The 27589-nt window shown below is 33.0% G+C and overlaps 3 protein-coding genes across 5 annotated transcripts; 2 read left to right on the forward strand and 1 right to left on the reverse strand.

Moving 5' to 3' along the window:
* On the reverse strand, positions 1-12770 carry LOC101220030 (dynamin-2A). Of its 2 annotated transcripts, XM_004138775.3 has the most exons (22): positions 12313-12770; positions 11320-11370; positions 11084-11204; positions 10672-10764; positions 10055-10116; positions 8900-9017; positions 8202-8544; positions 7386-7533; positions 6469-6570; positions 6225-6344; positions 5820-5903; positions 5556-5683; positions 5355-5439; positions 5084-5216; positions 3653-3729; positions 3025-3081; positions 1937-2078; positions 1680-1831; positions 1374-1487; positions 1200-1267; positions 913-1082; positions 1-760 (listed from the first exon to the last, which is right to left on the reverse strand). In XM_004138775.3, the coding sequence occupies exons 1-22, from the start codon at positions 12472-12474 to the stop codon at positions 528-530; spliced, it is 2763 nt and encodes a 920-aa protein (XP_004138823.1). In that variant the 5' UTR covers positions 12475-12770; the 3' UTR covers positions 1-527. The 2 variants fall into 2 exon arrangements, with proteins under 2 accessions (XP_004138823.1, XP_031736909.1); XM_031881049.1 differs by lacking the exons at positions 10055-10116; positions 10672-10764; positions 11084-11204; positions 11320-11370; positions 12313-12770 and adding an exon at positions 9528-9550.
* Positions 12771-15443: 2673 nt separating this feature from the next.
* LOC101219792 (eukaryotic translation initiation factor 2D) lies at positions 15444-21329 on the forward strand. 2 transcript variants are annotated; one of them, XM_031881349.1, is made up of 9 exons: positions 15444-15820; positions 16329-16440; positions 16597-16787; positions 16880-16974; positions 17059-17487; positions 18107-18215; positions 19057-19705; positions 20196-20365; positions 20850-21329. In XM_031881349.1, exons 1-8 carry the CDS (start codon positions 15686-15688, stop codon positions 20315-20317), a joined length of 1842 nt encoding a protein of 613 aa, XP_031737209.1. In that variant the 5' UTR covers positions 15444-15685; the 3' UTR covers positions 20318-20365; positions 20850-21329. The 2 variants fall into 2 exon arrangements, with proteins under 2 accessions (XP_031737209.1, XP_011649889.1); XM_011651587.2 differs by having other exon boundaries at positions 15445-15820; positions 20196-20330.
* Positions 21330-23896: 2567 nt separating this feature from the next.
* LOC101219550 (probable carboxylesterase 18) lies at positions 23897-25218 on the forward strand. The gene has a single exon (XM_004138773.3). The coding sequence runs from the start codon at positions 24016-24018 to the stop codon at positions 25015-25017; it is 1002 nt and encodes a 333-aa protein (XP_004138821.1). The 5' UTR covers positions 23897-24015; the 3' UTR covers positions 25018-25218.
* The last annotated feature ends 2371 nt before the right edge of the window (positions 25219-27589 follow it).

The raw sequence follows: 27589 nt of genomic DNA on the forward strand, positions 1-27589 counted from the left end.
GAAAAGGGGAATTGGGCAGAGCATTTGAATTTAAACCCTCGAAAAGATTTACCAGTCTCCTCTTCTTCTTTTTTTAAATGAAAAGTATACAATTGTTACAATGCCATCAAAGGAGAGTATATGTTTGAGATTGGGATCACTATCACCACAAGACAAATACATTAGTGTCCAAAAATGGGTGCAAACAATAAAGAAGGAAAACAAAATCTCAAGACGTGAATATTATGAATGTGAAGGAATAAGAATATATTGGGAGATTTCAAGGATACTTTCTTGAGTCGAATATCGTAACATGGGGCAAGGTCGACCTCTGGAAGCTAATATGGAGCTTTGATTTCTATGTACACCCCTAATCTTCTTTCCAGATTCCAAAGGGAAGTCTACTGGTCACGGACTCACCCCGGTATCGGACTAGTAGAAACATATGAATGTAAGAAGATTGGAGTACCCAAACTCTGGCGTGCCACCCGACAAAAAAAATATTGATGAAGATAAGCAAAATGTCAAATTGTATAAACTCAGTCCAGCTAAAAGTACTTTGAACCCGAAGATGGGGGAGGGGGTGGAGGCATCCGGTTCGGAGTGCGACGACTGTTGGAACTTGAACGTGAGTTCAAATCCCCATTTTGATCTGGATCACTATAACGTCGACTATGACCATTGGATGAAGTTCTATTGTAGTTCGCACGACCATTGGCTGCAGCGTCAAACGCAGATTTCCAGTCTTCACCTGATGAAGCACTCATTTTCGGACTGCTTTCTGCAAAGAAAAGAAAAGAGTTGTTCAATATAAACTAAAATAAAAATCAAGCTCCAAGGAATCGAGTCTATGTAAACCGACTAACTGTAGAGTAAGATTCATGACAAAGATATGTAAGAAACAAACATAAATGAAAGCTATTGATTGAATACCTGCACCGCTATCGGACCAGTTGGCTGCAGCAGCTGCTCGGTTGTCATGTACGCTGAGTTGGCGTAGCAATTTAGAAAGAAGAGATGATTGTTTTTGGCAACGCTCTCTCTTATTCTTTACATTGTGATCCTCGAGAAGTAGCTCCTCTATCCTTGTTGTGCTGTGAGCACTATCGAAGCATAAAACATGATTTTCTAAATCATTAGCAAATTAAAGCTGGAAATAGAAATGCCACAATCACAGATAGATTAACAAATGTAGAAAAAACAAGCAGAATTGGATTCACCTGATGGAACTATACAACTGATTTAACATATCTTCCTTGGCTTTCTCAACTTGGCAGAGTACAACTGCCTGCTCAGTTCAACCAACCAACCAGAAAGATATTAAATTAAAACTCATCGCACAGCAAAGAGGAGTGTATTGATAAGCAGAGCAAACTGATTGAACACAAGCTTACTTTTGGGACATTCGCAGCCAAACTGTTCAAGACAGCTTCAACATAGCCACGAACTTCTTGGGACATCCACCGTAGTTCCTCTTCAGGATCAACGGGTCTTCTATTCATTGTATCCTTGATCAAGTGAAATCAATGTTGCTAAACAGTCACTTGTTTTTCCAAATTAACAAATGCATAATTTACAATTTAAAAAGTGGATTATTTGAAGAACAAAATCTTATAAAGCAAAAATAACCCGTTGGCTCCTCAGAAGTTGCTAATATCAAGAACTTGTTATAAAGAAACTGATGCAAGTTGGTAACTTACAAGAGAACCATCCGAAAGACTATGCCGCATCGGAAGACCACTTTCAGGACCCTTCATCTGTCCTCTGGAAGGTTGAATAATACTTCGTATCTTATTCATCCATTCAAGCTTGTCAGCCATATTTTCAGCCTTCAAGACAACAGCGTTATGTGCTGAAAAGAGATGAATCAGTTGTTACATGAAACAGAAAAACAAATTAACTGAAGGATACACTCCCAATTACCGAATTATTGAATCAAAATTAACAGAGAACAAACCTTTAAGAACGGTTTTATATGCAACCTTGCTCGTGATCTTGAAGACGAGACCTTTTCCAGAATCTGGTCCATTAGCTTTCTTATCCTTTGAACTCTTAGAAGAAGCTTCTTCCTCATCTGAAGCCTCCTCAACATTACATTCCTGCAAAGTTATTTATGACAGAGAAGATTACTCAAATATTGCACCATAGTTATTCAAAAGATCAGCTACCCACCCAGGCATTGACTAAATTGAGCATCAGCTATGATAGAGGTGATGAAGGTGGCATTGGCAAAAAGAAAGAATAAGAAAAATTCTATATCATTGGAGAAAAGTTGCTCTTATACAAAGCCAAGAAAGGTTCTTCACCAAGATGAATTAATATATCCTCAATAATGCAACTATACGCACAAATTTTAAATGGGAATATAGATGGTGCAGCTATGTATTAATAGTAATATTTTTCTGTAAATGGCGAATTGCATGCTAGTTTCAATTCCAGCTCTTAATCCAAGTAACTAATTGATATAGTTTACACCAACTAAGAAAAGATTTGGCTTCATGCAATCCAGATAGCCTTGTTCATAGAACTTCTCCGAATATCTGATAAATATTAAGCGGAACTTTTTAACTATTATGTTAGCCTTTGCCGATGAATATCCAACTCACCCCTTTTAGTTATATTGTTTCATTTCATTAACTGATGTCTGTTATCAAAATATCTATACACATTATGCTACCTTCAAAAACAACTTTTTTTTAATAAGAAATAATTTCATTGATTAAATGAAGTATCCAAAAGATATTCAAGAGTACATGAGGAACCCAATCAACGGGTATGCAAAAATTGTTTCCAATTTGCAAAAGAAAAGAAAATTATGACTATGTATAGCTATATCCTTGCACCAAAAAAAGGCATTATGAATGATAGTATCGATAATATCTTTAGTCGACTAGCTCTTATCCCTAAAAAATGATGTTACTGGCTAAAAGAATACATAGTTAAAAATTATAGTTTAAAAAGTGACTTTCTGAGAAAAGTTTAGTATGCTCGACCACATCTAGAACTAGAAAACTTAATAATCCCTGAACCAATGGTTCTTCGTACCTCCAAAGTGATCACACCACGGAAATGTCTCTCCTCTTGCTTCTTAGTGTAACCAAGCTGACATAAGAAAGGAAAATTTTGTAAGAACTATTCTTTGATTAGATGGTAGACAGATAATCAGCAACAGTTACACAAAGAAATACACAGATTTCCTTTCATAATTTGACCCACATTACGAATTAGATATAGTATACAAGAAGCCATCTTAAAACTTAAGATAGAGCCACAATCATAACCCACACCTTAGATCATCAAAAGAATTTCAAAGTGGTTGAAGTACCCACAAAGTTTCTCGAGATATAAAGCAACAGGATGAGCACACGAACGAAAGGTGAAAAAGCTAACAGCGTATCAAAATATCAGAACATTTCTTAGCAAATAATTCAAATATAATCATATGCAACTACTGCATACTATACATAACCAAAGAGATTTGGTTCACTAGTACTTGTAGATAAGATATGGTTCAAAATAATATCATATGCAACTACTTCATACCATAACCAAAGGGATTTGATTCACTAGTTATTTGAGTAATGGAAAAGAAAATCTACAACGTGAACATTCTTCGAGCCTTCAGAACTGTACATAATAGCTAATGGAAATAATAAAAGAAAAATATGCATACCTTTCCGGTCTTCTCATTTAGAACAAACCATCTTTTACTCCATCCACTTGTTTTGGCACTTTTCTTTAACAGAAAACCTAGCATATTTGAAAATTTCATAGTTAACTCGTGTCATCATAGAAACAAAAATAGATACTTCTGACTGGCCTTACAATATAGGGAATGAAATGTTTAACCAAGCATCTGATAATCTGACAGACTATCCAGATGAGAAATTAGATAATTGAGGTTTTGAAAAGAAAAGGCTTGTAAAGCCAAGAACTGATGCTGGTTTTTCAGTGAGGCATAAAATCTAAGCTTCAAAGTTTACATCTCATATCATGGAGGTTTGTGCCTCTAAGCATAGTTATCTTTTGGCCTCATAAAATCTCTAGAATAAGATTAAGGCTAATTATTTTAAATGAAAAAACTGATGAAAATATTTTACAAATATAGCAAACAATCATTGTTTATCATTGATAGACAGTGACATTTTGCTATATTTGTAAATATTTCGGTTCATTTTGCTATATTTGAAAACAACTCTAAAATTAGTTCTCCACCCATCTCCCAAAGTCATAAAAGCTCCCGATGTAATGTGATATACCAAGAGATAGGATTGTCTAGATGGCCCATTAGTAAAATCACCAAAGCTTTAAAAAATTATTAACAATATAAAATAAAGAAAAGAATGATTCAATTTGTGCTACCTTGACAGTACATTTAGTTGTCTTTGTGAGTGTGACAATGTGTTTATGTTTATATATTTACATGGAGGCTTGCAACTCAAATCTTCAACAGAATAGTCCTTGAAATCATTTTTCATTATTCCAAAACACTAACTCAACATGAGATGAGTTGAGTTAGTATAATATACCAACTCATTGTTTGGCCCACCAACTTTACATGTTTATTACCAAAAAGAAAGAAGAAAACAAAAGAACAGAGTGCAAACCATATTTTTTTCAAGCAAAGATAGGTAAAACTATTGGAAAAAAAATTAATAAAAATAAGTATAAGAAAACATATTATTTAAAATTCAATAAATTGCATCAGATACCCTCGACATAAGAACTCATCTCTGCACCCCAAACACAGACATGAACTCCACAGACATGAAATCTACACATCCTATGTCAACTCAGTGCCCCTAAAAGCCCCCGATAAACATTCAAACTCAAGCTCCATCAATTTCCTAAGACATGAGTCTGTACATATTTTGGCCCCCAATCACAGAGACAAAAGTAGATCTACTAGCATAAATTAGTAACTCAAGTGTCCTGGTTTGGTTCCTCACCTCAACCAACAAAAGTTTCACAGCAAGACTAGATGTTTTAATAACTTACGAAAATTCGAAATTTCCATAAAGTAATGCGCATCAATTGCACCAGAACAAATGGAGAAGCCTGCTAACATTTAGCAGAACTGATAAAGTACACAACAAGTGCATACCTGCTGTTATTTCCCCTTCTGGACCTGCAGTTTTCAAACCAGAAGTTTCCTGTACTTCTTTGTCCTCTTTGCCTGGTTTTTCCTTCATGGATTTCAGGCTTCCGCTACTTCCACCAGTTTGAGGACTAGTTGCCTGACCCAAAATAATACAAGGAAAGAGAAAAGAGAAAAATAATTAGCAAGATGCTTATGGTAAACATGCATGGAAAAGTGATAGAAAACTAAATATTATATCAATTATGTGTAATTTGAAGCGGAAGAGATTGTATACCCTGTTTAATATTGCTTGCTCTGCCTCCTGACCTTTCTTTGACGATTTATATTTCACTTCCTCCTCTCGACGCTGCCTCTCCATCCTAACTCATACAAAATACATTGAAATTATGTTATAAGGAAAATATAAATGATTTTTCAATGCTAAGTTTAAATTATGTGGGTTCAGGAAAACATAGGGGGAGGTTGATAGAAGTACCTCCTCTGTACCAATCGGATAAAATGTTGTGGAGGCACAAAAGCCCGCTCCATGTCAACCAGTGCAACTACCATTTTCTTCGCTTCATTCTTAAATCCATCTAATGCAGCACTTGCGAGAGCGACAATCTTCAAGAAAATTGATGATACTTTTATATATAGAGGCACAGGGCCAAAGAACATGCTATACACGTATACCATATTTTCTTCAAAAGGAATAAAGAGCAGTATGACATTAGAAACTATACAAACTTGTGTCTCATACCTCTCTCTTGAAAGGTGGGTATCTTCCAAGACCTGGTGTAGAATTTGCAGCAGCAGAAACTATATCCACTAGAACGCGATGAACCTTTTTTTATCAACCAAGAAAGAACTCTGTAAGTTTCTCTGTAGCAGAATGAGCTAAAAGATGAACATGTGGCTTCTTTCATATTTGGCAAGGTAGATGAAAACAAACTTTTAAATTTTTTTTAAAAGAAAAGGTGTGGTAAACGGGTCAGTAATTCAATCCCTGATATAAAGTCATAGACAATGAATGTGCAAATGAGATGACAGAGATCAAACTTAAATATGCAAATTCTCTTTAATTTGTTCCGGGCATGAGAAATGAACTTCGTATGACGAAGGGAAAAGGCCAACCAATTAAAGAACCAAATCCAGTAAGGTTTACCTCATCAACACAAAGACGAGATGGTTCTTTTGCAAGCTCTAGAACACCTTTTATTAAAGATCGCAAACCCTTTTCAGGGGATATCAAATATGGTTGATACCCATCAGCTTCTAACACAATCTGTTGCAAAATAATCAAAAGAAAATTTTAAAAAATTACAAAATATAGATAAAATCTAAACGTAAAACAAAATATTCAATGCCAGAAGAACAGAACTGATGAGGAAAAGCACACAAGAACATACCCTCTTGACATTGTTGATATCAAAATGTCTGTCTAGAGGGAGCTGCTTGATTCTGTTTGGAAAGTTTCCCTCGAAACTAGCAACAATTTTCCAACCAGCACCCTAAAATTGAAAATCGTTAGATGCAACTTAGACCCCCTAATTAAAGAAATTGTTGCACCACTTCAATGTATGAGCCGGGATAATCATTCAGAGTGAGGTATTATTTTATATTAGAAGAAAAGTTATCAGGTCATCATACAAACTACCTTGATGAAAGGACAAACGATGACAAATATTGGACTAGAAAATTAGAAACTACATTAAGCTGAGGATTTTCTTTTTCTTGTTTTGAACTTAATAAAATCTTTGGTTGAAACACACTCAAATGTACCCCCCGCCCCCCACAAAAAACCCTTAATTGTTGAGATATGAGGTATTTTAGAAGAATGGTTTTATTAATAATTTAAACTAATTTCAATTTTAATTTTAATTCAAAAACGTAAAAGTCTTACCAACTTCTTACTCCGTATGAAAAGTAAAATATACAAGGATAGCTTTCCAAGAGAGAACAAGGGCCAAAAAGATAAGTGCTAAACAAAGAAAATTACATTTTAATTTCACAATTGAATTCGAAAGTCTTTAAATGTTTTCATTAAATAAAGTTCACTTTTACTTGTGAAGTAAACTTAATTACATCATAGTTTCAAAATTCTTCCAGAACAGAAAGTTTGGTATCTTTCCACCTATTATTTAATTGTCCATTAACGTAGGCATTTTGGAACTAAGAAGATCTGTGTCATACAAACACACAAAAAAAGGTTCATATTACCAATTCTCCTACGTTGGAGCAGCAACAAGAACGAAATCAACATCCATATTGTGATATTACTAAAGAGCAATTAAAGAGAGCTTAAAATAAAATTAATATCACTCACCTCACCAGTTGCAATGTGCTGAAGAAATTTATCTTCAAATTCACGGCAGAGCTGCAAAGCTACAGCTCTTGTCCCTTCAGAACTCTCCCCCATTTGATCACCAAATTTCGATAACTCCTCTTGAACAAGCTGAGACTTTCCTTGTAGACTAGCATGTAGTAAATTAAGAAGTAAATAGAAAGTAGAAAGGCAGTTAACAGAGAAGTACACCAAAATACCCTATGCAGCAAGATAAAGATACAAATTATCTTTATTGGTCACTTATCACAGTCTTCAACTAAATAACCCACAAATACATTCTCAAATTTTAAATTAAATATTAATTGTCACAAAAATTAAAATTTATTCGTTTATGAATAAATAAATTATTTTTATTATTTTCTTTCCAAAAACCTCCATCAGTTGAACCAGTGAAGTTCAAACTTTCTCTGTTTTTTATAAGAAGCTTAACGTTCATTTCCAAAAGGAGAATACAAAAGAGGATGAGATGAGATATCCCCACACACCAACAAAAGTTATAAAAGGGAACTAAAAGTAAATCCACCTATAGAGATGCAAACCTTACCAAGATCCAGAAATTCCTAAGCTTCAAAAGATTCCAATTTGTAAGGTTATATTGGCATAAAATAATGATAAAAATTAATATGATCTAGTCATGCAACTCGAATTGGATTAAAAAAATGGATAGGAAAAATTGGATAAAACTGGAAAAAAATTTACATTGCATGCATATAAATGTAACACAGTACATCTAGAAGCTATGTAAAAGTGTAGGCTAAAAAATATATTGATGATTTAGCATCTAAAAGAAATTACCCTGATAATAGGTTTGGAAGTCTGACTTTCATACGGTTCTGTATTTGATGAGCCAAAGCATCCACCAAAGCAATTCTACCCAGTTTACTCTGAGGGGCTCCAGTCAGTATGGATTTTAGACTTTCACTCTCGGCTCTCCATGCAGTTTCCAAAGAATTTTCAGAGCCAACAGAACCAGACTGTGCAGTAGCAATAGAAACAGACTGACCAATTAAAGCAATCCATGGTATATCTGAAGCCCTTGGTGGTCCTTGATTTAATAATAAAGCTTGTACAGCAGCCAGAGATTTCTGATCTGAAGCAGCTTGATCTATTTTACTAATTATCCCAATAGTTCTAGTTCCTGCAATCAACACGATATTCTTCATTTTAACAAAAAATAATTAATTGCAAAGGAGGAGATGTTTCATCACAATGCAGTAGAGGCCTGGACACAAAATAATGTCAATTGAAGGGAACATAAGAGGAAAAAAAACAAACACAGTCAGGACTCAGGAGTGAGAAAGATGCATCAAGAAAAAGATGCTGCTAAGTGCTAAATCTCATATAAAAATACCTACATTCCACAACAAAAGTAAATCAATAATTAAAAGATCTATTGCAACTACAGGACTAAAGAAAATATAATTTTCCCTCCCTCCTAAGAAGATGTAATAAAACTGCAAGTGTATCCTAATTTTCCTGGAATTGAAATTTACCTTCACCGTCATATTCCTTTGCCATTCTGAGTGCACGAGTTGAAGAAATCTCAGCTGCTTGAGAGGCAGGTACAATGACTAGCAAAATGGCATCATTGTGCTCACCATATTCACTAATCTATATAAGAAAAATTAACTGTCACTGAAACCACTTGACCAAAACAGAAAGGTTCGCAAAATTAATAAAGTGACCAACGTTCATTTAATTCTGAAATTGCTATATCACCAATCAAAACCGTGTATTGTCTTCTAAACATTACCATGATGTGTTGCTTGAACAAGAGTTATCTTATTCTACTTGTTTATCAATATTTAAACTATGGTTTATTTAAAATTAATAAAGAACATTTTCAATAGTTGGAGAAAGCCTAGAGCTCTCAAACTTACCATATTAGTGTTAGCTTGAAGATATACTATTTTATACGAACTACCAATTAGCTTTAGAAGAGCAACTCTCCATTAATTTCTTTTTGAAGCCTTTGAGCGTAGCTTTCCACTTTCCAAGCCCAACTATTTGTTATTTCTCTTTTTTTTTCACTATTTGGCAGTTTTTCTTTTAATGCACGACTCGCTCTTAAAAAGAAAACTCATCATTCATTCACCCGATTACAAAGGAAGTCAAACCTACCTCCATGCTATAACAAGTTCCCTAGGAGAATTCTCACCCTCCAAGAACATTTGTGGATTCTTTGTCAGTTAACGATTCACTCTTCTTTTTTTCCCTAAAAACTACAAACAAGTGAAACGTGTTCTTAATAACTAGTAACTACAATCATAAATCAGCTGAATTATTTTTCATGCAATTTCGAAAAATCGGATCATCTTGGAAATTATAATAATTAGGTAAGAAGAAAATAGATAGATAGGAGAGAGAGAATATAGTTAAGATTTCTAAGGTTAAAAAGATGATCAAATTATCATAATTACAGTAAAAGAAAGGATTATAGATAATACTTAACCTTATTATTGAACTTTTCCCATTTAACTGTTTTGTGTGTTTTTCTTAAAGGACCATAATTTATTTGTCTGACTTTAAAGTTGTATAAGTATACCACAATTCTCCACCCTTAGTGTTGCACCGTTAGAAACAAAAAAGAAATGGAGAGAATCAATAGATAACAACTCCTCAAGTAGAATTTAGAAATTTATGCTTACCATTGATTCACTCACGCTCCGCTGATCAAGTCCAGGTAAATCAATCAATTTCAATGGTGGTGCTGAGAGGAAGAATTGTTAACTCGAGTACATAAGGGATACAAAAACATCTATTATTTGAAAGGATATTTCTTGGAGTAATACCATTATTTACCTTAGGTTATTGTTTGTTACAGATATAATAGTTACAAATTTGAGTTGCTAGACAATAAAACACACTTAATTAAACATATATTTTTTAAAACATTAATTTAATTTATATATGTATTATTTTAAAAAATCATCATAAAAAAAGGATGCTCTATTGTATTTCATAAGAACTGTTTCTATAAAATCATATATCAAAGACAACCACCAACTCAATTTTCTGAATCAGAAAACTATTTTCAATTTCTTAGAACAACTTCAAAACTACTTCTGAAAAACCCAAACATTCATTTTTCTAAAAAAAAGGCCTAAACATTTAAACTCTAGTAGACATGAACATAAGAATCAATATACTGTTATACTGTCATGCATATGCCAATTTCCATCACAATTCCATCACGTGAGCATGAAACTACATCCTAGATAAAATAGAGAAATTGTGAGCCATTAATCATGGAATCATGAGCTACCTGTACTAGTTCGAAGCTTCAAGTAGATTTCATCTCGGCTCTTGCCAGATGAACTTTTACTCAATCTATCCTGCAGAGAATGTCGCAAAGCACCTGCATAAATATAGGGAAAATGAAGATTAAAACATAGAGTAGAATATGGATTAGTTAAGCATTTTGTTTACTTTTTTTAAGGGGGAAAAACTCTGGAAAATTACCAACAAGGACACTATCAGTTGTTAATAACTTAAAGCGCAGCTCAATTAAGTAAAGAAACAAATTCAATGGGAAATAAGCTCTATAGGAAAGTAAGAAAAGAAATCAATGTAACAACTACGTGTTGTAGAAATAATTATCAAACCATCCATGAAACATGAGCACAAAACCGTAATTCAGGGTAAAAGCAAAGAGAGTATCCATTATAGTCACCTACTTGCAGAAACTTGCTGAGACTTATTGTCGATTTGCAAGATGATTGATTTGCTGCTCAATGAGCCATCCCTCTGTAAATCAATGCTTATGGGAGCCCTAGTGGCACCATTTTCCCCAGTTGGCTGGAACAGAAACATGGATATAAACTCAGCAAAGAGATGATTTTGATGTGGGCATTTGTAATTGTATGTCTAGAACTTAAAAGTAGGTTCTGCGAACATGTGAAATCCAACTTACCAAAACAGGATGTCCAATCAAGCTATTTAAAACTGCAGATTTGCCAGCTCCCTGGACAAAGAAAAAACAAATCAGGACACTGACCATGTTTTAGATAGCAAGGTGCAAGAGCTTTCATACTGGTGCACAAGCACTTCGGTTGCAAAGTAAAATGAGAACCGCAGGCTTTGCTTTTCTGTCCACTTCCAGCTAATTATTCCGAAGCTCAGTTAAGGAAGTACTGGATATTCTTCTTCAAATGCTCGAGACAACAGAAAAGTGTAATAAAATAAATGTAGAGCTAATAGCACTATACCCATAGAACCATGATCAAGAAGCATAGTACTCACGGCCAATTCAATTTCAAGTGATGGTGGAAACTCCATGTCATTTTATTTCCATATTTATAGGACAGGATATTTTCTTCACTCTTCAAGATGTTTCTAAATTTACATTTTCATGCTCTCTACTCGACATAAAACTTAGAGAAGTGTGGAATGGAATGTACAGAAACAAGTACTCTATCACAAGTGATATCTAAAGTATAAGTATAAAACTGCCGAGTAATCTTGTAGATGAATTATAATCTATCGAAGCAGAGCTAGATTCATCGCTTTTCTTGGTGGTCTGGCAAACTTCAATTGCCAGTGCCAGGAAACATACCAACGCCTTTTCAATAGCTACATGGATATACAGAATATTAGATCGATAAATCAATCCATCATCCCGATCTCATGGAAACAGTTTCGAATATCCAATGGCCTTGCAGTAATCACCAGAAAGTAGGACATCCCCTTGCAATTATAATCATTTGTCGATCTCAATAACTGGAGTCGTACATTTCTAAAAATAAAATCACGAGTTTCGGAATTTCTAGGATCCAATCCAGATAGGATCTGCCACTTCCATGTGAAATTTTCGGGAATTTGAGGAACAACGCATGCGCAAATGGTAAATAGACGCGAAAGCTACATAATGTAATTCGATAAGGAATCAGAAGAGATGTGAACTTACCACATTCCCGAGGGCAACAACGTTGAGGAAAGTGGAAGGCCTGCGAGAGGAAGCACCGGAGGTGGAAGTTTCATCGACATCCTCATCGGCAAGCAAAGCGGCAGCTTGCCGCATGGAGTCCGACAACTGAGCCAACTCCTCGATAGCCTCCACTGAATCCATTGATTGTAGGATGAGGAAGAAGGTGATAACAGAGTTGGATCTAACTCAGAGATGGATCGGTGCAAGGGAAAAGCGGTGATGAGATAGATCTCTGAATAGGAATCGATTCGGGAGAAGAGAGAAGTAGAAGAAGAAAAATGAGGATATTGTTGTGTTGGTAATGCTTATTTCCTTCCCTTGCTGGAATGGCAACAATGTCAGGCAAAAACGAACAGCTTTCCGTCTTCCTTATTTTTGTAATTCTAAAAATAATTTGATGGAGGCTGGAGGAGGTGTTCACTCAGTTTTCCCTCGTTCTTATTATCGTTCATTTAATTTTATATTATTATACGAAAATGACAACATATCTCACCTCTTTAATCAAATCATACCTTTAATTTTAATTTAATTATTCAAATATCAAATATGACTCTGCGGGGGAAGAAATTGAACCTCAGATCTATTTTCTTTTTTGCTTAGTTGTATATATAAATATCAAAGTGTGGATTTCAACTTCACTAATTGGACTTTTTTTTAACAATTATTATAACTTATATTATTTTATTTTTTATGTAAAACAATAAAAATATATCCTAAATAAATTTTTCGACTGTGTTTAAGTTTTATTTAGAGAAATTGCATCCGATCATATCAAAAAAAAGTTTAGAAAAAAAATTCGTTCATAGTACATTTTTTCTATATATTGCAAATATGATAAGTAATTTGATATATCATAAGGATATCCGTTTTTAAATTTGTTACTTTTGCAATTTAGAAAATTTAGTCGCATGAGTCTTATTATTATAAAAAATATATTTTTGCAAATGTCCTTTTTATTTATATTTTGCATTATTTTTATTTTTTATTAGTAAAATTTTAAAAATAGTAGATTTTACAAAAAAAAAAATCAAAAATTTCATCACCGATAGTTATTGATATGTTATAGTGATAAGATCCAAAATTTTGTATAGTTTGTAAATATTTTAATTTATTTTGCTATTTTTAAAAATGCCTTTTTATTTTTATTTGTGAAAAAATCTAGTAGATAGCTAAAAATTGAAATTATTTACCAAATACATGGAAAAAAAACTCAAATAAATTAAAATTGTTATATGTTGTAAGTTGTTTTATTTTATTTTATATTTGAAAATGTTTCAATAATAAATCCAAACCTTTGTATTTATTTATTTAAAATCAATACTTAAAGATACAGTATTAACAAATTTAATGCAAATGTGTGTGTATATAGGAGATGGAAATTTTCACCATTTATTTAATATTAGCTGAGTGTTTTTTAAATTTACTAAATTTATGAGAACAAAAATCGAGATTTGAATTCTTAAATAAATACAAATTCCATAATGATAATGAACCTTTTATTTGAAATGGTATTTGTTGTTTACTTTAAATTATTTGAGTATCTTTTTTCTGGGAGAAAGTTTAAGACGTACATGACTTAAAAGAATATTTTGAGAAAATAAATAATTTTGTCCTAAATAGTTCTTTATTATTCCAGATTTTGATTTCTTTTCCTTACACTTTTGTCTTTTCTCTCTGATTCAAAATAATTGTTTAACTTTAAAGAAAATATTTAAATATGTTATAAAAAAATTACTAATTTAAATCAAAATATATTAAAATTTATAACGAGGTTGGTTAATATTTATTATTAATAATATTTTAAAAATGTATTGTGATAAGGATGATTTTTATTGTTATATTTTGTACCAAGTTTTTATCCTTTTCTCTTAAACATGATTACTTGAAGTCTAAGTTTATAATTCATTCCCAGTAATCATTTTATTGTTTTGTTGAGGTTATATTTAAAAATATCGACCCATCATGTAATTTTAATTGCAAGTGAGAGAATGATCAATTCGATTATGTTTGATTATCGTTTGAGGCCATCGTTTACTCTTTGAGATAATTACCATATTTTAGTTAATAATTATGAATATAAAACGACTTTTAGGGTAAACATCTATGTTTTATTATGCTTTATGATAAAATGTAATAATATGATTTTCTTTTGTTATCATATTAGTTTGTAATAAACACGACTAAATAGCAATTCTCTTTACATTTGAGTGTAATGTCATTGCAATTTAATAGATGAATGAAAATCATTCACGACTCTAGCAAATTCGATCACATGTTAACATACATGTGTTGGAGTAGGAATCAACTTTTAGATGGTGGGAAAATTTGTATGTCTAAAAGTTGACTTATACTCCAAGCATTTATCAAAACGAATTGGACAAGTTGCCATATGTAGTATATGTGAGCATATTAGGTTGAGCAATCCAATTGGTTCATCTCGTTTCTCTTCGGCACCTTTCAAAACGAGAGAGTTAAGTTGGCCTCGATCTCAACCTTCGAGAGCAAAACGAGATAGTTGGGTTAATCAGTCTAGTTACTTTACAATGTTGATTGAAAATGATTGTAAATAGAAGAAATAGTAAAATATTTTTTTTAAAATTAACTTCTTTCAAAAAGTAAAATAAACTAAAAGGCATAGAAATTATAGAAAAAATTTAAACTATATAAATTATAGAAATTGATAAAATTTTATAACTGTCTATTGTCTATCAATGACACTCATAGAAAGACATCAATATCTATTATCAAATTTTGTTGTATTTTATAAATATTTTGACAAATTTATTAATTTTATTTATAATTTATTTTTTAAAATAGAAAAATTGATAAATTATTTACCTTTCATCAAACAAAATTTATTAGGTAAATATTTTGTTAAATGATATAATTTTTAACTATTTAAGAAAATGTATTTTTGTAAATAGAAACATAAATTAAAATATTTGTAGAATGACTATTACAATTGGTTAAAGTTGGTAAATATTTTGTAAAATCTAATGTATTTTTTAATTTCTCTAACAAAAATTTAGTTGATTTTGACATTTTAAAGAACGTGTTTGGAATTTATTGTAAATCTATTGATAAATAAAAAGAGAGAAAAAGAATCACTGTTTAGGTATATCTCATCACCGTTCCAGAACTATACCATCTCCGGAACTCATTAGAAAGGCTAAAGAACCTGGACGAAACCTTTGCACTGCACTTGCTTCCCCTCTCCTAAAGTAACATTGACGTCTCCTTCTCCCACAATCATCCCATCGCTCACGTCTACGGCCACGCTCCTCTCTCCCCCGCTGCGTTCATCACTCTCCATCGTCCTCCAGCTCCAGCGAGTAAACGATTTAGGAACAATATGTTCAAGAAGGCGTCAGAGGCGAAGTTGCAGCAGAGATTATCTGGTGCAGACAGGAAGAAACTGAAGAGGACTGTTAAAGAAAGGTTCCCTGCAGCTTCCGATGCCGATATTGATCTCTTGCTTCCTCCCAAGGTATTGCTATTTTCCAATCAATTTTGTCTGTCCCAATTTAACAATGGCAACAGCTTTCCAGATTACGTTGAGACTTTTTTTTTTTAATCGTTTTTTGTTTAAGTTACCGCTGAACATCACTTGTGTATAAGATCAATCCTGCACTCTAATTCTTATCTACCTGAAAAAAAGTTGTCTTGGTACTAGCATTGCGATGAACCTTGCGTGGGTAGCTACCAAACTAAACATAATTTTTTCATGCCTTCAATATTTACTCATTTCGTGGAGGAGAAGAATTTGTCACTAGATAGCTCAATTTTAAAGAAATGGCAGCAATTGAGTAAAAGAGTGAAGAGGACCTTTGGGAGATTATGGTCTTCTTGGCTTATTGGTATATTTTGTCAAATCTCCTTTGCAAGTATTATATTTATTCCATCACTGCCAACCATAGAGTTCACTTTTGTTTTCTTTAGTAATCATCATCTACCCCTGTACTTCATTCTATAAATCCTAAATTAATATGTTTTAGGTCGAGTTTTCTGTTGCCAAGTTCCAAAATCGCGTTCACATATATAGCGTTGAAGGAGGCTTTCCAATGTTTTTCGACGTTGATGGGAGAGGAAATGAAATATTCCCCACAGGTATTTGATCCTAAGAATCTATTAAAAATTTCACCACTGCGATTAGTTATTGTGAGGGTTCCTAAAGCTTTCCTTTGCAGAATTTTAGTTATTTTTGGATTGAACGATTGTCTTTCAGTCTTATTGGTTTTAGTAACATTCTCAATTCCATTGTAGTTTTTGCACTCTGGATGGTACCGGAATTGTTGCCTGCCTTTTTTTTGAAGGGGGGTGAAGTCTCTCGCTTTGTGATTGGAGGAGCAGACTTGATGTTCCCTGGTATTCACGTTCCTGCTGAAGGTCTTCCTTCATTTTTATCTGGGGAACCATGGGCTGTGAAAGTCCCCGGCAATGCATCTCCTATTGCTGTAAGTTCCACTGAAATTTGATCTTATGTTGCAATTTAAATTTGGCTGTGAAGACAAGTTAGCACTCTATTCAACCTGAAGGTCTCATGCAGGTTGGTGTTACCACCATGAGTAGCACCGAAGCACTAAAAGCAGGTTTACGTGGAAAGGCTCTGAGAATTCTACACTACTACAGGGATACCCTTTGGTGAGATTGATCAAATTGGTTTAGAAACAGAGTGATCAATTATCGATGTGTGACACGATTTTCTCTCTTGAATTTATTTTTCAGGGGATCGGTAGAGGGTCATTATGTGCCCAATGCAGGATTTTTGGAAGATGCTGTATATGGAGATCCTGCTTTGGCATCATCTTCACAAATTGATGACTCTTATGAAGATACTGAAACTGGTGATGCTACAAATTATGGACAGAATGACAGCGGCAATAAGGAAGTTGGGGGATCTGTTGATGAAACTACAACCGATGTTCTTGATGAGCCTGGCGTTGTTCCAACAGCACAGACAGATTCAACAACTGATGAAATCGTTTCTGGCGTGAATGATTTGAAGGTTGTAAATGATATTTCCACTGAGGAACCAAATGTGCAGCATACTCTATCAGCTGAGGACGTGGACAAGCTTCTGGATAAATGTCTTCTTCAAGCCCTGCACATAACAGTGAAAGACAAAGATTTTCCACTTCCTGGAAGCACGCTATGGTAAGAAATTCTGACCTGTCATAAAATTCTGACATAGGAGGGCTTTGTGTTGCTTCCCTCTGAAGGCTTAAGTTTTTAATATATTCCATGTAGTTTAATCATATGGAATATTTGATACAAATTGACAATTCTTTCACGTTCTAAGTGTTATTCTAAATTTATGTAGTCTAGGGTAGTAGTCTAGGGAATCAAACATCCATCGTTACCAGTGTTGGATTCATATCGTAGCTCGCAGCACTAGGAACATCTGTGTTTCTGACTGATTCTTCTTCTTGGCTGTCGGCCCTTTAGTATATCTTTTATGAAATTTGACTTTTTTTAAACTATCTGTGGAAGAACTAATCTTTTATATTAAAAGAACTGTACTGACATAGAAGTAAGACAGACCACAATACTGGAAAAGTGGAAAAGAAATCATATAATACAACTTGAAAACCAAATCTAGAGGTGGTGTGTGTGGGAGAAAAAAGGGGGGTGGGCAGAGGGTGGAACATCCTCAAAATGTCTGTTGATTGATAGAAAAGCTCTTGACTTGAATGCTTACTATTGTGAATTTGAAGACCCATTGTTTAATTTTCTAGCAGATAACTATATTTCATTCACTTTTTGCCTGATGTAGGTCAAATCATGTATTGCCTTGTCGGCCTCCTGGGATGATGCTAGACATCAAGAAATCTTCCTACAAGAAATTGTCTAAGTGGTTGCAAGCTAAATCCTCTGCTGGACTGGTAATGCTACTTTTATTCAGCTTCTTAGTTTCAAAATGAACTGCTGACTTTGTATCAAACTTAAAACCTCATAGTCATGACCAAGCAAGACGGAATAAAACCACGCATAGTTCATCTTTATGCTTTGCTAGTTGATTTTTTAGAACAAGCAATGTCGTCTTCTTTGTCTTTGCCTTTTTAGTAAGAAATGGGTAGGTATATAAATTGATATTAGTGTAAAAATCAGGCGTATTGTATATAGATTGAAAAATAGGCATGAAGTTCAATTTATAATTCAGTTATTTTTATGATAGGGTTCAAATCTTAGTGACCACGTACATAAGGAGGCTTGTTCATGTGCTTCTTAATGATAAATGTTAGTATAGACAACAACCACCATTGCAATGAAAATTCCTATTTCTTGATTTTATTCATCATGGAGGCAAAATATAACTAACCAAATTCGAGTACCTTTTGGAGTTCTTCACTAGGATTGGAAATTGGTCCCCCCCCCCCCACTTTTTATTTACCATTTTATGCTGAACAGAATTTGTTTTTTATCAGTAGAAAAAAAGGTAGAGAGAGAATAAATGATGGAAAGAGTTTCCAATTTATATCCTCCCCTACAGAGGCAAAGTATTTAAAAAACAATGCTATCTCAAACTTTGTTCTGCCTTTATATGTCTCCTCAAACAAAGTACGCACAATTTTCAGTTTACTATCGGATGAAGGCTGGTTTTTGAAGTTGGATACATTACCTGAAGATCTTGATTCCTATCAGGGAAAAACAACAAAAATGAAATGCTTACTTATATCAGTTAATGTGCAAATGTGCATTGAATATATTGTTTATTTGTTTCAGATTACAGTGAAAGAAGATAAGCATAAAAAAGAGACGGTTTTGTACTCTGTTAACCGTAAGCATCCAGACTATACTTCCTTTAAACCAGAGAAGCAACAGGTAGAGAAAATTGATCAGAGCAATAATCATCACGGTCTGAAAGAAAGTTCATCCAATAAAATGCTTGAAGTAGCAGAGATATACAAGCCAAGTGTGCATGTCAATCCCATTTTTGTTGCTGTGGGGGCAGACACTAGCAAACTTTACACTTCAGCAGAGGCTACTGATATTGTCTTCCAATACGTCGAGAAAGAAAAATTGGAGAAACCAACAGATAAGTCTAGAGTGGTTTTGGATGCAATATTATGCGATTCACTGTTCAAGGGGGCCATTAAGAAAGGAACAACGTATCCTACAGAAATTCACAAAAGAGATATAGGCTCAACATTTATCAGCCGGATGCAACCTCATCACATTGTAACAAGAGGAAGTGAGTCTGTCGTTCGCAAAGGTGCATTAAAAACTATTCAAATAATGACAGAGCGACGCCAAGGAAATAAGAAAGTGACAAGACTTTCTGGGTTGGAAACGTTCTTGTTGGATGCTGAAGCATTGGCTTCAGAGCTTCAGAAAAAGTGTGCTTGCAGTACGACGGTGGCAGAGTTGCCTGGTAATATAACCTGTCTACATATCTTTTGTTCTTTTGTTTTTTTCGTTTTTTCTCAAGAGTAACAATTTTGAACGGTGGTATGAAATTACAAATGAGGAGTTAAATGAGACTTTTCTAATAGGAAAGGAGAGTGGAAAAGCTAGAGTTGTTTGTTTTTGCAATAACATTATTTCTGACATCAAGGGAAATTCGCATGGATATCAGCAACTTTCATTTCAACATTTGGAAATGAATAAGTTACGAATTGCATGGAGTATGGAAGGCTGTACTTTCTTCTTCTTTTCCTTTTGTTTCCAACTTTTTCTCGTTTCTTGATGGGGAAGTTTTTTAAATGATGTTAGCAAATTTTCAATTCTTTTGGTTAAGATATTAACTTTCTAAGGATAGGATGCCAAAATTCCGAATGAACACAACATTCATTTGATAATTTTTATTGTTCTCTTTCTGAATATATGGATTCTCCTGATGCATTTAGTAAAAACAAATTCAGGTAAAAAAGGGTATGAAGTTGTGGTCCAAGGTGGAGTCATTGATGACTTGGCAAGACATCTGATCGAACAATATGGAATTCCAAAAAAGTACATTGAAGTACTTGATAAAACAAGGAAATGAGAGGCTAGAGCTGGTTAGTTGGTCTTGATGCTTACTGCTAATTTTGATGTATGTAGTCTTGTTAAAGAATAGTTGGTATTACCTTTAATCTTTCTTTCTCATTAATATTAAATGAACGGCCACCTTATCTCTTTTTGCTTCTTTCCATTTGTGAAGTAACGTTGATATGCTATATTATTCATCGACTGCCTTCCCTGTCTGATTTACCATGGAAATGACCACATGGGTCAACTTGATCTCATCACTGAATTGCATTGCATCAACACGATACAATTTCTACACATGTCCAAGCTACTACCAATTATTATAAACCAGAGTCTTATGGGACCGATCATGTTAAGAACTTAAGATTTAGAAAGGGGAATTAATAGAAAAAGAGGTTGTTAGTATTGTTGACTATTAACTATGTGTACACGGATATGTTAAAAACGTATATTCCATTATTATACTTTTGCTGTTGACTATCATATGCTGGCTGTGTATTGAAGCCTAAGCAGTTTGAGTTAATATTGACACTTGTTTTTACTTTCAGCTATATATCTTACAGGGAACTTACCAATCCCAGTCTTATGATATCAAGTCAAGATCTGCTGTTATCAGCGCCAGCATCATGCAAAGGAAAAAGCCTGAATCCAAAGATATGATAGAAGTTATTGATAATGAGGTATCAAAATTTGATTCATGCAACAAAGTAAAAAGAAGATTCCTCATTCGTCTCTTTAGGCTGGAAAATTGGTTCTAGTTTCATTGACACTGATTGTTTATTTACCTAAAATTTGTTCATCACGTGTTTTCGGCTGCCTTGTGTAAAAGAAAATGTTTGTAGTTAGGACAAACCAAAGATGATTTTGTCAAATGTTTTTGAGATTTACTTACACTAATGAGTTATTTTAATGCTCTTGTTGTTTTATCACTTGACTTTTAATCCTAAGATTATTTATAAACATGATTTTGTAAAACATATGAGGGATTTTCTTACACTAATGAATTGGTTCAATGGTCTTGTTATTCACCCATTGACATCTAATCCTAAGTTTATTGTTATCTTTAAATTATTTACCAGCTCTATCCCTTAACAAGCTTTTGTAATTTGGTCCTTTACTTTAAATAGTTGATAAACTTTGGTCTATAATATAGAATGAACAAGTAAGATATGAAGAAGTATATGTTTTCTTAAAATTTCTACAAAATATATTTCAAGCCTAAAGGTTAGTGTTGTAAAGGGATTTTGACTTGTAATAACATGGTGTGAGTTTAGTACATCAATGCAGTAATTTAACTTATATCAACACAGACTCACTTGCCATGGCCTAACTTAATTTAGATATAACCGTTTTGTTTTCTATTTTTATTTTTGAAAATTAAGTTCGTACAGGTCAGTAGACTGAAAAACCAAGCTGACTAATCAAATCGAAGTTGGCTCATCGAAAAAAAAATCAACCAAATTTTGTGCTTGAATTTTTTTTTATATATTTGGATTATATTTTTAAGTATTTAATTTAAAAAATAAGTTATTTAAAAAAAAATAGAGTATTTGAAAGTTACTCAAAACTATTCTTTAAATGTATTTTAAGCTCACTTATCTTTTGATGCACACTATATATGTGTTGGGGGTTTGGATTTCTTAAGAGATTGTGATGAGTACGTTGAATGGTTGAAGAAATTGGGACAACAAGCTTGGGTCGTGGAGTATCCAAATCGGACCCATGGATTTGATTGGAACGTGGATCTTCCTGTATATTCCGGATCTTCCTGAATATTCCATGTTCATTCAAGACGTTGAAAAAATATAACTAAACACCGAAATTTACAAATATTTTATAGTTAATTTACATAAATATAACTAAACACCGAAATATTTACGACATATGTAAAATAATAAAAAAGTTCCTGATATTTTTATAAATTTCAAGTTTATCCTTCAATAACGCAAACGATTTTTCACTCTTTTTTTTCTTATTTGCGGTTTATTAATCTATTATTCATATTATTATTTTTTCTTTCGTTTATAATATTATGATTATTTATGTAAATATTGTTCAATTTTTTATTTGCTCTCCGAGAATTTCTTCCTTCTTCATTTCTCATCTTCTTTTTTTCTTCTTCTTACAAGATTTAAATGATATTGATGAATGATCTAAACGATCGTGTATCAATATTTAGACGATCCGTTTAGACTGGGTACAAAGGTACCAATATTTAGACGATCTGTTTAGACTGGGTACAAAGGTACCAATTAGACTGGGTATGAGATCATCTAGATCGTTTAGATTCGATACAAGCGTACAATCGTTTAGACAGGATATAAGCCAAGCGTACAAATGTATGTGATCGATTAATTGCAAACTATCTTTGTTATTTTTAGTTGCGGGGCTTAATACGCCGAGAGATGTTCTTGTAGTGTAATTGAGTTTATTCATTTGGGGTGTAGTAGTTGAGTTAGAGCATCCAAATTGGAGTTTGGATGTGAAATTAATTAGGTGAATGTGATTGAGAGATTGCCATATCTAATCTCAATCACATGTGAGGCCTAACCACCACCTTAATTTGGTTCTATGGTAGTTGAGATATGGTGTCACCCAATTACGTATCTTTCTTTTCTTTCAATTACTAATTTTTTAATCCTTTAGGTTATAAAGCACTTACCAAGTGTCATTCATTTAAATCATTTACTCTATGCTATTGACATCTTTCATTTCAATGAAAATAATTTATTGTTTCATAGTCTCCTTCTCCATTTCTCCATCCCTTCTTGTCTCTTTCTTCTATAACATGATTCCTTCTCTTACACGCTACCTACCAAATCAATATTAATATTAGAATTGAAATATCAATTTAAAACCTCGAATTAATAATTATTATTGTTAATTTAGTTGAAAATCTAAATTGATATATTTATGTAATTTCAATGATTAATTTGATACACGTATAAAAATTAAGAAGTAAAAGGTAAGTGGATGTTTTTTTCTCAGTCTCAATCTAATTCTTAATTAAATTCTAATTTAGTCACGAAAGTAGTTTATTTAAAAATAAACAATTTAATTAGGTAATGTTTAGATTTCACTTTATCTTTTATAAAAAATTTCTATATAGTTATTGATTGAAAATTTGTCATTTCACAACTTAAAATAAATTTTAAATTTTCTTTCTATTTGTTTGTAACGAAAGAAGTAAATTTCAACCTCATTTTCTGTTCATATATTGGTCACAATTTTTCACTACGCACCATTGTGAAAATACCAAATTAACCATTCTTTCAAATACTTCGATAGATTCGTTTGGAATTAATTAAGAAAAATATTTGTAATATTTGGTAAGAAACTTATTTTTTAAAAACTACTTTGAGTGAATTTCAAATATTTTAATTTTTTAAAATAAAGCTTCTATACTGAACACAGAAAAAGCTTTAAAAAAAAATTACTGAAGTTAAGTATTTGTGTTTATTTATAACAAAGTTTTATTTTCCTTGAATACTATAAATATAGTAAAATAATTTGCTAACCTAATTATCTATCTTATCTTATTATTATATTTAAGAGTTTTATAGTATAATTTTAGTATAAAGTATATTTGATTACTTAAACTATAAAAAAGGAAAGAGATAGTGATTGAAGGAGATGGATGATACAATTTCAGAGGTTTCTTAGTATTATATGAACTCTCTATAGTTTTAAATTTATTACCTTTCACATTTCAGAATGGCTTCTACTGGCGACGCACAATCTCCTAATTCCTCACTTCCCACTCTACCATGGAAGCGCAAGCTTGCCGATCTATTCACTTCCTTCCTTTTCCGACAAGCATTCCGATCAGATTTTACCGTCAACCGCCGTTTCCTCCGCCTTTTTGACCGTAAACTACCTCCTTTCACCTCTCGAGGCGTCGCTGCATCTGACGCCACCATCGATTCCTCCACTTCCGACCTTTGGATTCGTGTATATAACCCTCTCACATTCTCCAACTCCGATCCTTTACCTGTTATCATATACTTCCACGGCGGCGGATTTGTGTACGGCTCTGCCGATGCTCCGCCCACCGACACATTCTGTCGCGACTTTGCTCGTGAAATCGGAGCCATTGTCATCTCTGTCAACTACCGACTCGCACCGGAAGACCGATTTCCGAGTCAATTCGACGACGGATTTCACGTTCTTAAAGCAATGGACAAAGGAGCGATCTCCGAAACTGTTCCTGAAAATGCTGATCTGAGGCGGTGTTTCATCGCCGGGGAAAGCGCCGGAGGAAACATAGCTCATCACGTGACGGTGAGAGCGGCGGAGAGTGAATTCAAGAGGGTCAAGATTGTAGGTATGATTTTGATTCAGCCATTTTTTGGAGGAGAAGAGCGAAGGGATTCAGAGATTCGATTTGGGAGAGGTTATGGACTGACTCTGGAAATGACGGACTGGTTTTGGAAGGCGTGGTTGCCGGTCGGTTCGAACCGGGATCATACGGCCGCTAACGTGGTTGGGTCGAGCATTTCGGGGGTGAAGGTTCCAGCGGCTCTGGTCGTGATTGGGGGTTTGGATTTGTTAAGAGATCGTAACAGAGAGTACGTTGAATGGCTGAAGAAATCGGGTCAAGAAGTTCGGGTGGTGGAGTATCCCAATGGAACACATGGGTTTATTGGAAAACCGGATCTTCCGGAATATTCCATGCTCATCCAAGATGCCAAACAATTCATCAACAAAATTTCATAAATCATAAGGTAAAGAAGTGGTAACTGCTAGCCCAATATAAGGGAGTACATAAGGGGTATTTGGGTTGATCGGTTTGAAACCAGGAGTTTTGACTATTGAACTCAAATTCATGTTTGGACACTTGGAATAATGAAATTAAAAAACTAAATCGATGATTTATTTTCACCTCTTAACCATTAGTTTCGAATCATCTTGATCGTAGTCTTTGAATCGTCTTGACTGTCAATTATTGATCGTTGGTGACCTACAGTTTTGGACATTACTATTGTCATGTGAACATCTTGATCGACGACAATCAATCGTCTTAAACATTAGCGACATAGTCCTCACCATTCATTAATGACAGTCTTTATATGAAATTTGTTGGCAACTACGAACATCATCTTTGTGAACATTGTCAACCGACCATTGGCTGCATTGGCTGCATGTTTTACAATTCCATTGGCAAACTTATAATCCCCAACTCTGACACATTGATAAATTAATAAAATCAAGCTTTTGAAAAACTATTTTTTCTAATTCATTCTAAATAGTCTTTGATTTAATCATAACAATAAGGTTTAAAATACAAATTTTTTCAGTCTTGTATTTTATTTTCTTCATGAGCTTTTTTTAATAATAATAATTATTAGATAATGTTGTAAATTATCTATTTTCTCTTTTTTGTTTTAAATTAATTTTTCTTTCCCTTTAGTAAATTTTTACTTTGTTATATATCACATACACCATGATTTATTTTTAGTTTATTATTATTTTTCATTTTTTTTGTTCAATTTAACCATAGGACTTTGTAATTATTGACTTAAAAAAAAAGTTTAAACTTTATTTCTATTTGATTTTTTTTATAAAAATAGTTTTAAATACATTACACGTATAGAAAGACAATCATAACTATAGCTAAATATAACTATGTTTAACTAAAATGTTCGTAAACCCCAATCAATTACGTAACTTATTATATTTTGTGAATGATTTGTAATATTCTTAATTAGATCATTCATGTTAATGCAACGGTAATCAAAATTAAATTGAAAAAAAAATCAATTAAAAATTTGGTACATGATCCACTTAGGATGCACAATTCACAGAGAAAAAAAAAACTAAATAGTTAGCTAAACCCAAAAATTCAAAATCATCATTTCAAACACAGACATAGAAAATCCAGACTTTCAAATCTTACCCCCGAAAGTCCAAAACACTAGCATTTGTAATTTCTAGGTGTCAAAATCTTAGCAAGTAAGTTCTCATACATCGAATTACGAGGCATTTGATTTCAAAATTGCATGCTAAACGTTTCTAATAATGCAAATTTTGAGTTTTTTTTAATAATAATAATTATTATTATGAACGCTGTGAATGAATTAAAGAGTATAGCTTGAGTAGTTAAAGCTTTTTTGGTTTCATTTAGTTCAAGATTATGCCTTATAAGTTGCAAATAGGCTCATTGTATTTATAATAAGCTTGTTTGCAAAAATATCATCCAAATTACATATTCAACAAAAAACTTCCATATAAAATATGTACATATTGAAAATAGGTTCATCGGATTATAAAATGAGGTAGAGAAAAAAATGAAATTACTAGAAATTCCATCATCAAGATCAAAATAATATTTACGCTAAAATTATCAAATTTGAAACTTTAAATTTTAATTGATATATGTTGGAGTTAGAAAGTCTATAATTGATAAAGATGATCGGCTAAGTTTTGATGAACCAAACTAATTCGTTGGATCCAAGCTAATGAGAACCATAATTGGACCTTTGGATTGGGTCGTAAATTATGCGGTTTAGGTCCATCATAATTGAAAGTCATGATAGAAAATTGGGCCGTTAAATAAAATGTCAGACCAAAACTCGACCATGGTCCAAGCCCAAGTTCAATTGTTGGGTCCAAGAGATAATCAAGCCCAAGCCCAAAGGCTCATGATAACTCTGTAAATAACGATTTTGCCCTTCATTTTTAGGAGATTTGAAAAGGCTGAAGATGACAATCATAAAAATATTATTAACTCACCTAAACATAACCTTAATTATAGAACCCCAAAGCTTTAATCCATCAGAGATTGAAGATTTGGAAGAGCAAAATTTCATTAAGAAAGAAAGCATCAAAGAAAAAAAAACATAAACTATTAATTGGAAGGAATAATGAGGTTTGAGAAAGAGAGAATAGTAAGGAGCAAATGGAAATAATTAAGTGGGCATAATGATAATCACAAACTTCTAAAATCAGAAAGCTTAGCTTATCTCTATGGAACCAATACTCCAACCTGTTCCAATCTTTGCATTTTGAATGAAAGTAAGATACCATTTGTTTATTTTTTTTCTCTTTCAAAATTTTACTAATAGTTTAAATGAGATTTTCATGTGATAAATGATAATATCAAATAATATGTTATCCATTGAATTGGGAAAATCAAGAGTTTTTTGTGATATTAAAAAGAATGAGGGCTAACTTTTTCTTTGGATATTTTGAAGTGATAGATGGGAATAAGAATACAAATCCAGAAAATGAGATAAAGAAGATGAGGGTACTTTTGTCTTCAAAAATAAAAGCATAGATGTCTCGTCTC

The sequence above is a fragment of the Cucumis sativus genome, chromosome 2 (genome assembly GCF_000004075.3).
Source record: "Cucumis sativus cultivar 9930 chromosome 2, Cucumber_9930_V3, whole genome shotgun sequence".
Taxonomy (NCBI): domain Eukaryota; kingdom Viridiplantae; phylum Streptophyta; class Magnoliopsida; order Cucurbitales; family Cucurbitaceae; genus Cucumis; species Cucumis sativus.

Excerpts from the sequence above, each read along its gene's own strand:
- LOC101220030 (XM_004138775.3), bottom strand. The coding sequence starts at position 12,474 with ATGGATTCAGTGGAGGCTATCGAGGAGTTGGCTCAGTTGTCGGACTCC. Across the intron at positions 6,571-7,385 it reads AGCACATTGCAACTGGTGAG|GGTGCTGGTTGGAAAATTGT; the intron begins GTGAGTGATATT and ends TTTCAATTTTAG. Across the intron at positions 6,345-6,468 it reads ATATCAACAATGTCAAGAGG|ATTGTGTTAGAAGCTGATGG; the intron begins GTATGTTCTTGT and ends ATTTTGCAACAG.
- LOC101219792 (XM_031881349.1), top strand. The coding sequence starts at position 15,686 with ATGTTCAAGAAGGCGTCAGAGGCGAAGTTGCAGCAGAGATTATCTGGT. Across the intron at positions 15,821-16,328 it reads ATCTCTTGCTTCCTCCCAAG|GTCGAGTTTTCTGTTGCCAA; the intron begins GTATTGCTATTT and ends AATATGTTTTAG. Across the intron at positions 16,441-16,596 it reads AAATGAAATATTCCCCACAG|TTTTTGCACTCTGGATGGTA; the intron begins GTATTTGATCCT and ends ATTCCATTGTAG.
- LOC101219550 (XM_004138773.3), top strand. The coding sequence starts at position 24,016 with ATGGCTTCTACTGGCGACGCACAATCTCCTAATTCCTCACTTCCCACT.